The sequence below is a fragment of the Notolabrus celidotus genome, chromosome 23 (assembly GCF_009762535.1).
Source record: "Notolabrus celidotus isolate fNotCel1 chromosome 23, fNotCel1.pri, whole genome shotgun sequence".
Lineage (NCBI taxonomy): Eukaryota > Metazoa > Chordata > Actinopteri > Labriformes > Labridae > Notolabrus > Notolabrus celidotus.
This window is the reverse complement of record NC_048294.1, coordinates 12,766,163-12,783,238: the sequence shown is the minus strand read 5'-3', so window position 1 is coordinate 12,783,238 and position 17,076 is coordinate 12,766,163. Positions and strand designations below refer to the sequence as shown.

At 39.4% G+C, this 17,076-nt stretch overlaps 1 protein-coding gene across 1 annotated transcript in view; it reads left to right on the top strand.

Moving 5' to 3' along the window:
* LOC117807800 overlaps positions 1 to 17,076 on the top strand; it is a 96,869-nt gene that overhangs the window by 59,286 nt on the left and 20,507 nt on the right. The window contains exon 6 of the mRNA XM_034677202.1: positions 9,482 to 9,533. Coding sequence (XP_034533093.1) covers positions 9,482 to 9,533 — 52 coding nt within the window. The remainder of the gene's footprint in view (positions 1 to 9,481; positions 9,534 to 17,076) is intronic.

The window sequence follows — 17,076 nt, the reverse complement described above, 5'->3', positions numbered from 1 at the left end:
TCTAGCACAGCCTCTGACTGCATACGTTGAAAAATGTTGTGCATGCACAAAACTTTTAGACTCACTCGCCGTACTACGACGTATACTACCGTGCTTCAGCGTGCTCTTAACTCATTCAAAATTTACCTGTAACTTATGCAAAGTAGGCCAGCGTACTCGCCAATTTTTTTGATGCCCGCATACGTTGGCTAAATCATCAAGATGTGACAGGGCCATTAGAGAGAGAAGGGTATGTATGAGGTCAAGAGCTTTAGTTTGAGTGTAGGTGATGTTGACAAACTGTCAAACATTGCCTGTGATTTTATATGATTCATCTTAACAAGAGCTACTTGCAATCAAATAAGTACAGCTATTGTGTCAGTGAAATTGGCTCCTTAAGAATAAGAGAGCCTTTTCATGGAGTGTGACAAGACACATGTAATGTTGGATGCAAGATGACGAGTCAAACTCATGCACAACATTTCTAAATAAAGGAACTCACCTTCCTCCTCCAAGTAAAATCCACTGCTATGGTTGAACTGTAAATTTGCTGCCAGAGCAATATTAAAGTTGGATCCTTCATTTGATCAGAGTTTTAGAGGGTGACTTTGACCCACACTGAATTTGAGAATATAACTTGGAAATGAACATAAGATGAATTTCGAAATGTTCCATGTTAATGCTGTGGTTTGTTCATAATTCTCCCTTTTGAATAAGGTATGACTGTGTTAAGCTTCATTTTGATATGTGAATGATGACTTTGCTTTCTAACATGTCAAAGGAGAAAAAAGAGTTCACTTAGGAGAATAACTAAACTAAAAAAATCCACAGACTGATCAGATTTAACTTAACGAACCTAAAATTACAAAAGTGAATTACTGTGACTTGTATTGAAGGCCATCCCATTCCAAAGGCTCTTTCAAATGCAGCCAACCAATGCTTCCTTCTGTCCCTTGTGGCCAAAAAGAATGCACCTGATGCATCCAAACATTCACTATTACTCACGCCGCTGAGTAATGAGCAAGTTACATATTAGTATTTGGTTTCAGTGCTGTAGAACAGCTACCAACACAGATGTTGCACAAAAAAAGCAGCTTCAAACTTGAGATCATCTTTTAAATGTAAGGTTTAGCTATGGGATGTTGGCTCCACACAAAATCTAGAAAAGTTTTTAAGATCATTCTTCTGACTTCAAAGCTCTTGTAAGGCACCGTTGTATCTTACTTAAACAGCATGGCTCCGTAGTAGAAGAGTAGAAGAATCTGGGTACCAAACTGGCCTGCCTGCAGTCCTGACTTCTGGTAGGACTGCAGGAAATGACAGGGGTGTGTGGAAAGGCTAAATAAAAAAAAGAACCCAGTTCTGCTTTGCTAACTAGGCCAACTATGTGAAATAACATCTAGGTAGGAGTGGTGATGTTGGCTTCATTACTGTCACCTTTGTCATGTTCTGCCCTTACATCACATGACACCATCATCACTGGTGTAAATTCATGTTTTGGTTTTTCTACACAAATATTTTGGTTTGAGTGCACACATGATGCAGATTTACTTCCCCCAACACAATGCAGCCACAGTGGCAGGTAAGAATAGTAGCATTGCAGAGTAAAGGCTGCTTTATACTTATAAGTCGCCCCTACACAGCGGTCGACGCGGACATGAGCACCACATACTTGTGCGTCAATGTGTCCTTGATGTGCAACAATTCTCCGCCGAAACGCTTGAGGGCAGTGGGGTCTCTCTGATAGTCGGTCACTTGTTTCCGGCCCCGCTACAATCTCTGTTTATTTCTTCACAGCGATTCAGAACGTGTTATGTTAATCTACAGCTGAATCATGTTGCTGTTTATCATACAGCAATGATAATAGAGAAGAATAGAGAAGAGGAGATGAAATACACGGTTGATGTGCGGCCGATGAGCGGGGATCCCGGAAGTGCTGTAAAAGCGGGAAATTCAATGCCGCCGGTGGGACCAATCACAGGGCTTACGGTTGGCGTCGATTCTACGTGTAGTTACATTTTGGAGGAGGTGCACGTCAGCTACGTGTGTAGGCCTCTGTGTAGGTACGGGAGCTACGCAGACCTCCGGTGACGGCTATGCCGTCGATCCGACGCAGAAGTATAAATCAGGCTTTATTTGTGACCAAGAATAACTAGATTGGACCCCCCTCCTGTCTGTGTCCCACTGTGACACTTCAGAGCAGAGCCAAGCTAATCAAAGAGCACCAACTCCTCCCACTGAAAGTATTTTCATCTCTCTGTTACAACGGGTCTACCTGCTTGACAGTGTGTTTCAACTGATGACTCAGTAATCAAAAGTCAAAGATGTAAGATTGATGTCTGTGGCTATGACTTGTGGTGAATTAAACAAACTCTTGACAACCGCAGCTAATTGTAGCTATGCTATTTTGATGATAATCGTTTAATTTCTGACCAATTCTTCATAATAAAAGTCTCCTCTTTTTGTGTCTTTAAAAACCCATTACTCTAAATTTGAGTTCAACACAAGGTACTTGTGCTGTAAGACAGAATGCATGCTCAGTGAAGAACCCAGTCCACCACAGCCTCTACTGATAAGTGAGGTGGCCTACCACATGGCTCCTCATGTCCCCCAAAGCCCGAGATAGATAAGACAGATGGGCAGCGAGAGCCAGCACATCACTGTGGTTATCAAGTGGGCACCTTTCTTCACTGATGTTTCCTTTAGTTTGGCCCAGAACACCTCGGAGAGGCTAAGCAGTTAACTCTAGCGTCCTTGAGCAAGTTACACTGCAGGAAAATATGTGAGTTCACTAAAGTTTGTGTTATATGCAGATGACAGAAACGTATTTTGTACTGGAGAGGATTTGAATATATAATATAATATAAATATAATTGTCAAACTTAAAGATTCTGTAAGGGGTCTTTAGATGGTTCTGAAACAGACTGAAATTGATATTTTTGATTGATTTAGAAAGCAAACTACACAGATAGCAACCAGACTGACAGATTTTTTCTACGTAGCATTTATTAATGTCTGAAACCACAGTTAAGATAAATTTGCTGGCGTTTTTTTTTTTTCACATTTCCTAAAGCATACATTCCAGATGGGCCATACAGTTAACTTTTAAAATAACGCAGGATGAGACTTTAAAAAATACACAAGATAATGAGATTTACTGCTTTGTTAACAGGGGGCGATGAAAAACTGACTTATGGAATACGTATCAGTGAAAAAACTTTCTGCCTCACAAAAAAAAACATTCCGTCAATTTTGACACTGTCTGGATTTCTACCATCAGCTTTTTCTGCCTGTGCACCAATCACACCATTCACATTACACCCACAAAAAATTACTCACAGTAAGCACCGCTATTACATTCACACCAAAACAACTAATGACCCAGTCATCAGCCCGACATCCTCCCTGCACACTGAAATTATTTGATTTTCTTTTCTAATAAAGTGATGGTGGTGATGATGGTAATAATGATAACAATTATATTTATGTTGAAATGCTGACTCAGCATTTCAACATATTGTTCTTCTACTTTATTATTTTTCTTCTTCCGTGCCGGGTTTCACAGCCTTCAAATTTTGTCCGATTTTCACCATTCAACTTTTCAACTATTCAGCTTCTTCACCATTTGCAGGCTATAACTTTTCACATATTCAACCCTTATACTTTTTGAATTATTCAACTTTATTTAACTTTTTTTTAACATTGAAACAGATGGGAGAATTCAGCAAATTTGCCTTTCACTCATTCAACTTTGAGATTCTACAGCTTCAGCATACTTCAACTTACAGCCTTCATTTTTGCGTTAAAATGTTCGCAAATCTTTCAGCTATTAATGTTGTATTCAAGATTTTTCTGTATCTTTTACAGTTTTTGATATTTTACAGCTTAAATGACACAAAGTTTTTTGCTGCTTTTCTAACTTTAACATTGGTGTGTATGGCGGACTGTTCATGGCAGCAGAGCACGTGATGTCATCAGACAGAGGGTGAGGCCTGCTGATGAGATCTTTGAAATTCTCCAAACGAACTGCCATAAAATCCAAACAATTAACTCCACATACACAAATAAGACATCAAAACGTTCCCTGTCTTCTCCTGCTTCTGTCAAAGAGGTAACCAAAGCAAAAGATTGTACCGTTGAGCCAGCAGGTCACCAACTGTCAGAGAAAGTCTCTCTACTCGGCCATCTGCCGTAATGTTAAATATTTCTGGAGGGCAGCAAAAGTTTTACTTTTCTTAACTTGCTGCCCTGACTACATTTCTGACTGTACAGACATGAAAAACACATCACTGTGTTCATCAGAGTCTTGTGATGCTCACGGTTTGATCCTTTTTCTGATAGCTATTACGGTTATTGCACAGTGTCGGCATATGTAGACCCTAATTTACTCCATGAATCCCATTCTTAATCAACTGTCCCACAGCAGTTACACAGCTGGTCCCATCACCATGGAAACAGTTAATGACAGTTGGAGACACAGGTGATTCAGATGACCTCATCAGTTCTGACTGACACACACACACACACACACACACACACAGACACACACGCACGCACACACAGGTGATTCAGATGACCTCAAAACACAAACACACACACACACACATACACACACACACACATACACAGACACACAAACACATACACACGTAGGTGATTCAAATGACCGCATCAGTGAGTGACAAACACAAAGACGCATGCACACACACACACACACACACACACACACACACACACACACACACACACACACAGGTGATTCAGATGACCTCATCAGTGAGTGACAAACACGAGCACGCACACACACACACACACACACAATCTGCTAGATTAATCAGACTTTGACTTTCTGCCTGTGTCTGGAGTTTTGCGTTTGAGTCCCTTTTCCTTGGATCAGTATATATAAATATTATATTGATATATACAAACAAATATATCAATATAGTATATACTATATTGATATATGATATCAGCTCTGAAGCGGCAGGGCCCCAGGGGTGGATGAGATCCGCCCCGAGTTCCTCAAGGCTCTGGATGTTGTAGGGCTGTCCTGGTTGACACGTCTCTGCAACGTTGCATGGACATCGGGGACGGTGCCTCTGGAGTGGCAGACGGGTGTGGTGGTCCCCCTTTTCAAGAAGGGGGATCAGAGGGTGTGTTCCAACTATAGGGGGATCACACTCCTCAGCCTCCCTGGGAAAGTCTACTCTAGGGTGCTGGAGAGGAGAGTCCGGCTGTTGGTTGAACCTCGGATACAGGAGGAACAATGCGGTTTTCGTCCTGGCCGTGGAACACTGGACCAGCTCTACACCCTCGGGAGGGTGCTGGAGGGGGCATGGGAGTTTGCCCAACCAGTCCACATGTGCTTTGTGGACCTGGAGAAGGCTTACGACCGTGTCCCCCGAGGTATCCTTTCGGGGGTGCTCCAGGAATATGGGGTGGATGGCCTGTTGCTACGGGCCATTCAGTCTCTGTATTGTCGTAGCCAGAGTCTGGTTCGCATTGCCGGCAGTAAGTCGAATTCGTTCCCGGTGGGGGTTGGACTCCGCCAGGGCTGCCCTTTGTCACCGGTTCTGTTCATAACTTTTATGGACAGAATTTCTAGGTGCAGCCAAGTGGCGGGGGGTTTCCGGTTCGGTGGCCTTGGGATTCCGTCTCTGCTCTTTGCAGATGATGTCGTCCTATTGGCTCCATCGAGCGGTGACCTCCAGCTCGCGCTGGGACGGTTTGCAGCTGAGTGTGAAGCAGCGGGGATGGGGATCAGCACCTCCAAGTCTGAGGCCATGGTGCTCAGTCGGAAAAGGGTGGCCTGCCCTCTCCGGGTCGGAGGGGAGTCTTTGCCCCAGGCGGAGGAGTTCAAGTATCTCGGGGTCTTGTTCACGAGTGAGGGGAAAAGGGAGCAGGAGATTGACAGACGGATCGGGGCGGCGTCTGCAGTGATGCGGGCGCTGTACCGGTCTGTCGTGGTGAAGAGAGAGCTGAGCCAGAAGGCAAAGCTCTCAATTTACCGGTCAATCTACGTTCCGACCCTCACCTATGGTCACGAGCTGTGGGTAGTGACCGAAAGAACGAGATCGCGAATACAAGCAGCCGAAATGAGCTTTCTCCGCAGGGTGGCTGGGCTCAGCCTTAGAGATAGGGTTAGGAGCTCAGACATCCGGGAGAGGCTCAAAGTAGAGCCGCTGCTCCTCCGGATCAAGAGGAGCCAGATGAGGTGGTTCAGGCATCTGGTTAGGTTGACACAGTGAACCACAAAATCCTCCTCTCTACACTCTCCTCACTTGGTATCTCAGGGTCTGCCCTCCAGTGGTTCAAGTCCTACCTCACAGGGAGATCTTTTAGAGTATCATGGAGAGGAGAAGTGTCCAATATGCATGGCTTATCAACAGGGGTACCTCAAGGGTCAGTGCTTGGTCCCCTCCTGTTCTCAATTTACACCACATCACTTGGTGCAGTGATCCGCTCCCATGGCTTTTCCTATCACTGCTATGCAGATGATACACAGCTTTTCCTGTCTTTCCCACCTGACGACACAACTGTCTCAGCTCGGATCTCATCCTGCCTTGCTGACATTTCTAAATGGATGAGGGAACGTCACCTACAGCTCAACCTGTCCAAGACTGAGCTTATTATCATTCCAGCCAGTCCCACTATGGACCCACAGATCAATATCCAGTTTGGATCACAAAACCTCATGCCCACTAAGTCTGCCCGAAATCTGGGTGTCATGATCGATGACCAGCTAACCTTCAAGGTTCATGTTGCCTCGATTGCTCGGTCCTGCCGTTTTTCCCTCTATAACATCAAGAGGATTAGACCCTACCTGACAGAACACGCAACACAGCTCCTGGTTCAAGCTCTTGTAATGTCACGCATTGACTACTGCAACTCTCTACTGGCAGGCCTCCCTGCATGCACAGTCAAACCTCTGCAAATGATCCAGAACGCAGCAGCACGTCTGGTCTTCAACCAGCCTAAGACAGCTCATGTCACTCCCCTGCTCATCTCACTGGCTTCCAGTTGCAGCTCGCATCAGATACAAAACTCTAATCATGACTTACAAAGCAGTAACCAAAACTGCTCCAGTTTACCTGGAACCCCTCATCCAGGTCTACTGCCCTTCTCGCCCGCTACGCTCAGCCTCTGAAAAGCGCCTAGTGCTTCCAGCACACAAGGCCTCAAAATCACTAGCTCGACTCTTCTCTTCTGTTGTCCCTAAATGGTGGAATGAATTGGCCAACTCCATTCGATCTGCAGAGTCCCTCTCTACTTTCAAAAGACAGCTAAAGACCCAGCTCTTTAGGAAGCACTATGCACTTAGCTAGACTGTTCTCCACTGTTGTCCCCAGTGGCAGATCATGTCTTCCAGGTACAGTTGACTCGCACTGTCCTGCTCTACTCTGGGAATCTGTGTTCAGCTCTTGAGTGACCCAGCACTTTGTACTTTGGTCATTATTGTGGTGATGTTAATTGTTGATGATGATAATGGAAGGTCTTAAATTTGTTGGTTGCTTCATTTTAGATGTTCCTTATTTCGGGTAAAAATAAATAAATAAATAAATAAATTCCTTACTTATTTTTGTGCACTGCCTTTACACTGCTTGGCAGTACCTGCACCCAAATTGACTTGAAGCACTTTGTTACTCTTACTGATCTTGTTTCCTCTTGTCTAGATCTTTGCTTGTGTTGTTCTTGTTCTCATATGTACGTCGCTTTGGATAAAAGCGTCTGCTAAATGACATTGTAACATTGTAACTTTGGATGTGCCACCGATTTGGTAATAGGAACGGAGCCAGGAGGTTGTCTGAAATCTGATTGGCCAATCCAGTGGCCACCCTGAAATCCTGAGCCATGATTTGTTATTTCCCTCAGGCACTTTTATTGAAATCAAACATTTGGGTTGGATTTCAACAGTCTGCTTTGCATTTCAATGTGGTACATTATCTTTTGTAGATACTTAAATATCTACTTTAGACAAACATCTTCTTTATAAGTCCTTAAAGAAATACGTTTAGAAGATTAAACATGGCCACTATTTGATTCAATTTCAAAGTTAAATATCATTTTCAAGAATATTAATATTTTTGATTATTTAATATTAGAAGCTAAAGTTGATGTGATTATCAGAAATAATCCTGTTACATTTGGAGTTAGCCTCTAATGTCTACTACGCCAGATAACCCCTACAAAATTTACTATCTGACTGTCAGCGTATAACAAAGTGAATGTGCGTTCAAGGAGATGCCTGATGTTTCACAAGCAGACATGTACTGGACACTGTTGTTATTAGTGACAGTAGCTCAGACGCCCATTGACTAATAATAGACAACTGAGGATTTGACAAACAAAAACAACTTCAATAGGATTCAATTCAAAAGCTTATTCATTCAGTTATTATATAACTGTTAATTTTGAAATACAACTCGTATTTCCCGAAAAAAAAGTAATATGATTATATTTTTAGCTTGTGTTTGCAGTGGTCCTTCTTCATACTTTGAATTGGACACTTGTGAAATTACTTTGAAAATGTTTTACATCTACATTTTTGAATAGAGTGTTTTTGAGCAAGATGAGAGGAAATAAAAGTGAGATGTTTTATTCTGGTTTAGCATTATTATTGTTGTTTTACACTTTAACTGTATTGTACTGTCAATTTTTACCAAAACTCCAACTCTATTGAAAATATTGACTATTTTTATTTCAGTACTTCCAGCTGTATCACCACTTCACTGGGGCTCTTTCTTAATTTGTTTTTCACCACTTACTGTCACACCTTTGGAACTCCTTTCAATATTCATCTAAATGGAATGCAACTTTACCTTCACAGGACAAAAGAAGGGTGTATACCAAAATAAACTGTTATAAAGATGGCAAAGGTGTCTCCAAATTATAGAAATAATAGTCACGTAGGTAACACGTAAGCAGCCTTTATTCCTTTACAATATAAAAGCCTGTATTAAGTGAGGGCTGTCAGACAAGGTGAAAGGTTTGATAATCACAGCTGAATTGGACTGAATTGAGGATAAAACTTATCACATAGAAAGAGAGTTCCGAACTTTTCTTCATTTATTTTTTTTCTCAATCGGTTTTCCATCTTTTTCTTACGGTAAGCACATTTTAAGTACATTTTTAAACTCTTGTACATTCATGAAATTTCATAGTTTTAAGAAATGTGTATAGCAACATTTCCTCCTACATAAAATGAAGAACTGTTTTTCTACAGATGTTTTTGTAAGATGTGAGACACAGCTTATGGCACCTCTTTACTGACAGGTATTAAGCGCTTTGCCCAAAAATATTGGTTGGTTTGTTGTTGCTTGTAAACATTTGCTCAGACTAAAACAAAGGGATTGCAGAAGCTGACAGTATTTTGAACTGTGCATCACTTGCCACGATTATCTTCTCTCACTCTAGGTAAACAAAATCTCACAGCTCAAGGCATTTTCATCTTGTTTTGGGGATTTCTGTGAGCTCTTAGCACCTCCACTCCCTGTTACTGCAGGGACTCAGTTAAATTTTGTCTACATAAAGATCATGAGCAGGGATGGGATGGGGTAGAACTTTTAACAGTCTGTTGTCTAAATAAGGCCCCAGTCTCTTCCTGCACTACAGCTTCAGTGTCAACACAACTGAAAATAGTGGGCCGACGTGTCAAGATTGGGCACCATACATATTTTTTATTGTTATAAAACATTACTTTATTAACTGACTACATTTAGACACGATTCCTTGGCACAGTTTAGGTATAAGTACTTTTAAAATATCTCAAAACATATATTGACAAAGCATAAGTGCAGTCAAGAATGCATGGGTGTACATTCTGCTACATTAGGTTTATTCAGTGAAATAGTGAAATGTAAACGGCAACTGAGTAACTACAAGCACAGACAAGATGGTTTAAAATGTTTCATTTAGAACAAAACAGGTTTGTTAACTACAGACCTTGACATGCTTTCTTAGGTTTGATGGGGATTTTTTGTAGGCTGTAATGAAGTTTGTGTGGGAAATAGATCGGAGATTTACAACAAAACGAGTCATTCTTTATTTTAAAAAAAACACAACATGGGCTTAAAATATAGCTGTGGTGCTCAGGTAGAGAATCATCATCCTTCTCAGCCATAGCAATCATCACCACAACTAAATGAACTGTCTGATCTGAAAAATGTTTGCTCTGCATTTGCGCTACCAAGGTACGGCTACATAATTTAGACAAACCACATGCAAGTATACAATTAATCAACTGACTTCAAAGCAAAAGTATCAAGTAACTAGAGCATTGATAGAAATGTAATGGAGTCAAAGGTATGATATTTGTCTTTCAAACAAAGTGGAGTAAAATTAATAAATTCAACTGTACATTGACTTGCAAAGTCATCAACCCTTCTTATTTGGAATGTGTTTATACTTTACTTTGTTTAGAATTATGACAGAGTTAAAATTCAAGTAAAGGGCAAATGGAAGGATAAATGTTGAGGTTCTTAATTCTTCTATGTATGTTAATGATTTAATAAATCAAGTCATTGGCAGAATGAAAAGTATGAACACAAAACAATGTTGCAAAGATCTGTTTCATTTAAATATCATTGAAAAAAGGACACGTAAAAAACAAAATTAATTATATTCATGTTTAAATAGTGGGAAGTATTGTTTCATCATTCTAACATTTTGTAATTAGTTTAAAACTAATTGGTATTCTTTGGACGAGTGATGACTGCACTAAGATTTTTGTGTAACTCTTCTGTTATTAAGTTGTTGCACGGTTTGTTTTTCATAGACCTGAAAGAAGGCAAGATGGCTGTTGGAAGGATCATATCCGTTTTTCTGATTCTTACTGGTAAGCAAAACGGAAAACGTTTATTATGTCAAAATCAGTGGATTGTTTTTTCTACGAATGTTCACACAAAAAAGAACAGAGAATCGAAACTAAATTAATCTGTATTAAAAAAAATGTTTTTTTTGTTGGACAGCTCTAAGAATGTCAACATCAACAAACACAACAGCTGCACTAAAAACAACAGCTGCTCCAACAATGGCAATATCTGCTCCAATGACCACAACTCCAACAACAGCTGCTGAACCTCTCTACACAGTTCAAGCACAGTTGTTTAAGGAAACCTTCACAGACCAATTAAACAACCCTAACAGCCCTCAATACAAAGATCTTGAAACAAGGATTATAAAAGCAGTAAGTATTTGATCATTTTGATGAGTGCATCAGTGTTAAGCATGAGTTTTTTCATGAACATGATTTGGACAAAGGTATTCTTTTGGAATCGAAGTGTCATTTTTTTTCCTTGTATTCGTTTCATGTACAATTTTCAATTTACATTTTTTATTCAGCTAAAAGTTTCCTAATGTTGGGTTTTTCCATTCTTTGTTTTTTTACAGTGTGAAGACATTTACAGAGCAGAATTCCCTCATAAATTTCTCAAGTGCACTGTGAAAGAGTTCAGGTAAAAGCCTTTTTTGTGACATTTTTCAATAGGCCTTGCTTAACAAAATGATGTTTCAAAAAATGATCTCTCATTGCTGACATTTGAAGTCTCACAGACAGAAGCACAATTGCCTCATGTGTTGTCCCCTTTGGTTCTAATTCTACAGTCCCATTACAACACAACCTAATGGAGTAATTGCAGATTTGGCAATTGCTTTCAGTGCGACCACACCAACTGGAGAACTCCCCAAAACTATTGATGTTGCTGAAACCTTGGTTAGAGCTGCAAGTGATACCAAGAATCTCGTTTCATTTTCAGTAGTAGGTAAGTCGTCATAACAGTTTGATATCAACTAATATCAGATCATCATTTTGGTTTAGGCACTAATAATCATTAAAATTTTATAAATAGATGGTCCAAGGCCCTCTACTGCTGCGCCTCTAACTACAACTGCAGCACCTGCCACTGCTGCACCTGCAGCTAAAGCTGCTGCACCTGCAACTACAACTACTGCAGTTACATTTGTAATTGTAACTTTCAGATCTGTTCTTCAAAATTTTACAAATGATTTGTTGGATCCATCATCTGCAGCTTTTCAAAGGCGATCATCAATGATAAAGACACAGGTAAGTCTCAGACATCACAATAGGATCTACCAGTACTTAAGAAAGGCAAAGTGTCTCATTCATCCTTGTTATATTGATCTCATATAACACACAGCTTGGTTTTTTATTTAAAAAATCTAATTAAAGTGTGTACATTTTTTTTCCTGTTTCTGCAGCTGGAACCTGAGTTTAAGAGGGAATTCCCATCATTTCAGAGATTTTTTGTGAATAGATTCAGGTACCTTTTAAACATGACCAAACTGCAATTTAAGAGTAGTTGCTTGATCCTTTCTAATGATATTGTTTTCTTCTCCCTCTGCAGAAGTGGATCCATCATCAATGAAATGGCCCTTGGATTTGATAGCGCATCTGTTCCTAATAACACTCAGATTGCAGCAGTTTTAGTAAATGCAGCTTCTAGTGTCACTGGCTTTGACATTCAAGGAACCTCTATCACCGTCAATAGCACCGGCATATGTAAGCAACATTTAGTGCTGTTTTATAAAAATATTTGAATTGGGTGTTGAAGTGTTTCTTAAACTAAAGCTTTGTCATATTTCTTCTTCATTTACAGCTTCAAGTGGAGTAAGCCAGAAGATCAGTCTCATCACTGCATTCTGCCTGGTACTGTTGTCATGGCTTCTGTCAAACCAGCAATAGCACCAGTGCTGATTACAGTTTTTCTCAATTGTTTACACACAAATACTGGTACTTGAGACAAAATGATCACAACATGTAACCAATGCTTCAACCCCCTGAACCAATTCTGCTAAACTACAAGCAAAATTCCTGCTTTACACTCAAATTGCAGATCTGTAAAACACTTTTTTCAAAACATTACACACAATTCTCTGCATTTGGCATTATTTTCAGGAAGAAAATCTCTTGTTTTCACAAGGAACACACTGTCATTCAAAATCTAAAATGAATTGCCCTACTATGACCACATTGACTCATCACATGGGCAAACACCTTTCTGTAACACAGTTTTACAATTAGCAATAAGAGCTTTATTTCCCCCACTGCTTGGCCAGGGAACATTGCTTGTGATGTGGATGAGGTGCTATGGCCAGACCAAAACAGAAGAGGATGCAGCATAGTTTTTTTTTTTCGGTTTTTTTTTTACTGTAACTGTATACAGTAAATTCTTCTGTTGTTATGTATGTAGACCACTGTATGTGCAACTTTGTGTTGGTTGGGATGTACACTAGTTTTTTGGGGACAAATGAACTGTATTTGTTACCGTGTATTTGTGTGTTTTGAGTATAAAAAACAATATTTTAAAATACTTTACAACACACTTATGTATGTACTGTCTGTACTAAGTGTAACACTGAACAAAAAAAAGGCCTAAGTCATTATGATGAATGGAGAAGAAGAGTTTTCCATTCATCATAATGTTTTACATTGAGCACATCAGTGTTCAACTGGTTCTTATAAATGTCTATTCATATGGTGGTGTGTGTGTCATTTGAAAACAAAATACCATTTTGAGAAGAAATAACATTGTTTTGAATGTAAAGTTTCATTTTGCAGGGGAATTTAGAGGTTTTGCCCATTGTGTGTGTGTGTGTGCGTGTGTGTTTTGATTTGTGTTTAGATTTCTGAGAGTATGAGGCATGCTTTCAGAAAATGTGTGCAAACAATCGAGAAAAACTGTGACATGTCTTTCATTACTGGTTCACAGTTTTTCTCGATTGTTTACACACAATTACTGGTACTTGACACACAATGACCACAACATATTACCCATGTACCAACCCCCTGAACCAATTCTGCTAAACTACAAGCACAATTCCTGCTTTACACTCAAATTGCAGTTCTAAAAACACTTTTTTCAAAACACTACACACAATTCTCTGCATTTGGCACAATTTTCATGAAGAAAATATCTTGTTTTCACAAGGAACACACTGTCATTCAAAATCTAAAGTTAATTGCCCAACTATGCACACTGACTCATCACATGGGCAAACACTTTTCTGTCACACAGTTTTACTATTAGCAATCAGAGCTTTATTTCCCCCGCTGCTTGGCCAGGGAAAACATTGCTTGTGATGTGGATGAGGTGCTGTGGCCAGACCAAAACAGAAGAGAGGATGCAGCATAGTTTTTTAAAACATTTTTTTACTGTAACTGTATACAGTAAATTCTTAATTTGTTTTGTATGTAGACCACTGTATGTGCAACTTTGTGTTGGTTGGGATGTACACTGTGTACACTGTTTTTTTGGGGGAAGAAATATATTTGTTGCCATGTATTTGCGTGTTTTGAGTATAAAAACAATATTCTAAAATACTTTACAACACACCTATATATAAGATAAGATAAGATAAACTTTATTGTTCCCGGGGGGATATTTGTCATGGACATAAGTGCAGTGCTGCTCACAATCAATACATTCATTCAATACATACCAACATTCAATAACATGCCCACTGTCAAGATAAGAAACCATGTCACTGAGGCCTACCAATAACACAACAAATACCAATAATACAATAAATAACAATAAGATACTAATGTGGCAGTAAAAAAGCAATATCATATGAACATTAGTGCAGACTAAGTGAACCCTGATACTCATACAAGAGCGTTATGTTGGTGCAGATTGTTTGTTGAGTAGAGTGATGGAAGTAGGGAGGAAGGAGAGCTTAAGGTGATTACTTTTATATCTGCTCACACTGAACCGTCTGCCGGAGGGAAATAATTCATATTCTGAATAAAGAACACAAGAAGAGTCCTTCAAACTTTTTTGTGCCTGATTGACAACACCATTTCCAAAGATGGTTTGAAGGGACAGGTAATTTTTCTTACCAATTACTTTCATGGCACATTTAAAAAGTTTTTCTATCTTAGATTTACATTTAAAGTTTTTCTCAATTGTTTACACACAATTACTGTTACTTGACACACAACGAACACAACATGTAACCCATGCATCAACCCCCTGAACCAATTCTACTAAACTACAAGCACAATTCCTGCTTTACACTCTAATTGCAGTTCTAAAACACACTTTTTTCAAAACATTACACACAATTCTCTGCATGTGGCACAATTTTCATGAAGAAAATCTTTTGTTTTCACAAGGAACACAGTGTCATTCAAAATCTGAAATGAATTGCCCTACTATGTACACTAACTCATCACATGAGCAAACACCTGTCACACAGTTTTACAATGAGCAATCAGAGCTTTTTTTCCATCTGCAGTTTGGCCAGGGAAAACATTGTACACTGTGTACATTGTTTTTTGGGGGATAAATGGAATATATTTGTTACCGTGTATTTGTGTGTTTTCAGTATAAAAACAATATTCTAAAATACTTAACAACACACCTATGTATGTTCTGTCTGTAGTAAGTGTAACACTGAACAAAAAAAGGCCTAAGTCATTATGATGAATGGAGAAGAAATGTTTTCCATTCATCAGAGTGTTTTACATTGAGCACATCAGTGTTCAACTGGTTCTTATAAATGTCTATTCATATGGTGGTGTGTGTGTCATTAGAAAACAAAATACCATTTTGAGAAGAAGTAACATAGTTTTGAATGTAAAGTTTCATTTTGCAGGATACCTGAGGGGGTTTTTTGATTTGTGTGTAGAGTTCTGAGAGTATGAGGCATGCTTTCAAAAGATGTCTGTAAACAATCGAGAAAAACTGTAACAACTGCATCATGATAAACTAAGCACTGTGATATTTGAATAAGTGACGGTTAACAGTTCTGTCTTGTTAAGTCTTGTTTGTCAAACAGGTAAAACCAGCCACATTAAAAAGTCAAAATGTAAAACCACATTCATCACTGTTAAACTGTAAAAGCAATACAATATGTGATTTTAGAGTAGAATATCTACCTCAATGAACAAGGGGCATTTTGTACTACTGTAAATATGTTGTTGTTGTTGTTAAACGAACAACTCTAAATGATTTAAACCTCCAGTAGTTTCCAAGGGAACATAAGATTCAAAGTTAGTTCATGAGTATTATTTTATGAAGGGAAACATTTATTTAACACATGAATATATTATACATATATATATATATATATTTGGTTATTTGCACATCCTGATGTTTAGTCAATGTATTTGATATTTTTAAGGGACTTATATTTAAAACAGAATGCACTGTCATTGTTCTTATTTATATAAACTGTATTATGCAATCCAGTATTCTGTGAGACTTTTTGTTGTTTTACAATGATCAGAACATAAAATCTATGAAGAATTCACACTGTCTCTTGTCTGATGTTTTCTAATTTTGGTCTGTTAAGAGAGAGCACGTAAGGGTATGTATGAGGTCAGAAGCTTTACTTTGAGCGTAAGCGATGTTGACAAACTCTCAAACACCTGTGCCAATTCAGATAAGATGGCAGGCTCTCACGCTGCTGAGTAATGAGCAAGTTACATATTAATATTTGGTTTCAGTGCTGTAGAACAGCTACCAACATAGATGATGAGCAAAAAAAGCAGCTTCAAACTTGAGATTATCTTTCAAATGTAAGGTTTAGTGATGGGATGTTGGCCATGTTAGCTAGTGAGCCAGCTAGTTACCTGATGCCAACAGGGGTTCGGCTGATCAGCAGAGACCACATCTTTGCTGTTGTAGCTTCTCTACACTGGCTCGCCACACAAAATCTAGAAAATATTTTAAGATCATTCTTCTGACTTCAAAGCTCTTGTAAGGCACCGTTGTACCTTACTTAAACAGCATGGCTCCGTAGTAGAAGAGTAGAAGAATCTGGGTACCAAGCTGGCCCCTGAAATGACAGGGGTGTGTGGAAAGGCTAAATTAAAAAAATGAACCCAGTTCTGCTTTGCTAACTAGGCCAACTGTTTTGAGTGCACACATGATGCAGATTTACTTCACCCAACACCAATGCAGCCACAGTGGCAGGTAAAAATAGTAGCATTGCAGAGTAAAGGCTGCTTTATACTTATGAGTCACCCCTACACAGCAGTGATCGACGCGGACATGAGCACCAGATACTTGTGCGTCAATGCGTCCGTGTCGTGCAGCAATTCTCCAGGCAGTGCGGTCTCTCTGATAGTCGCGT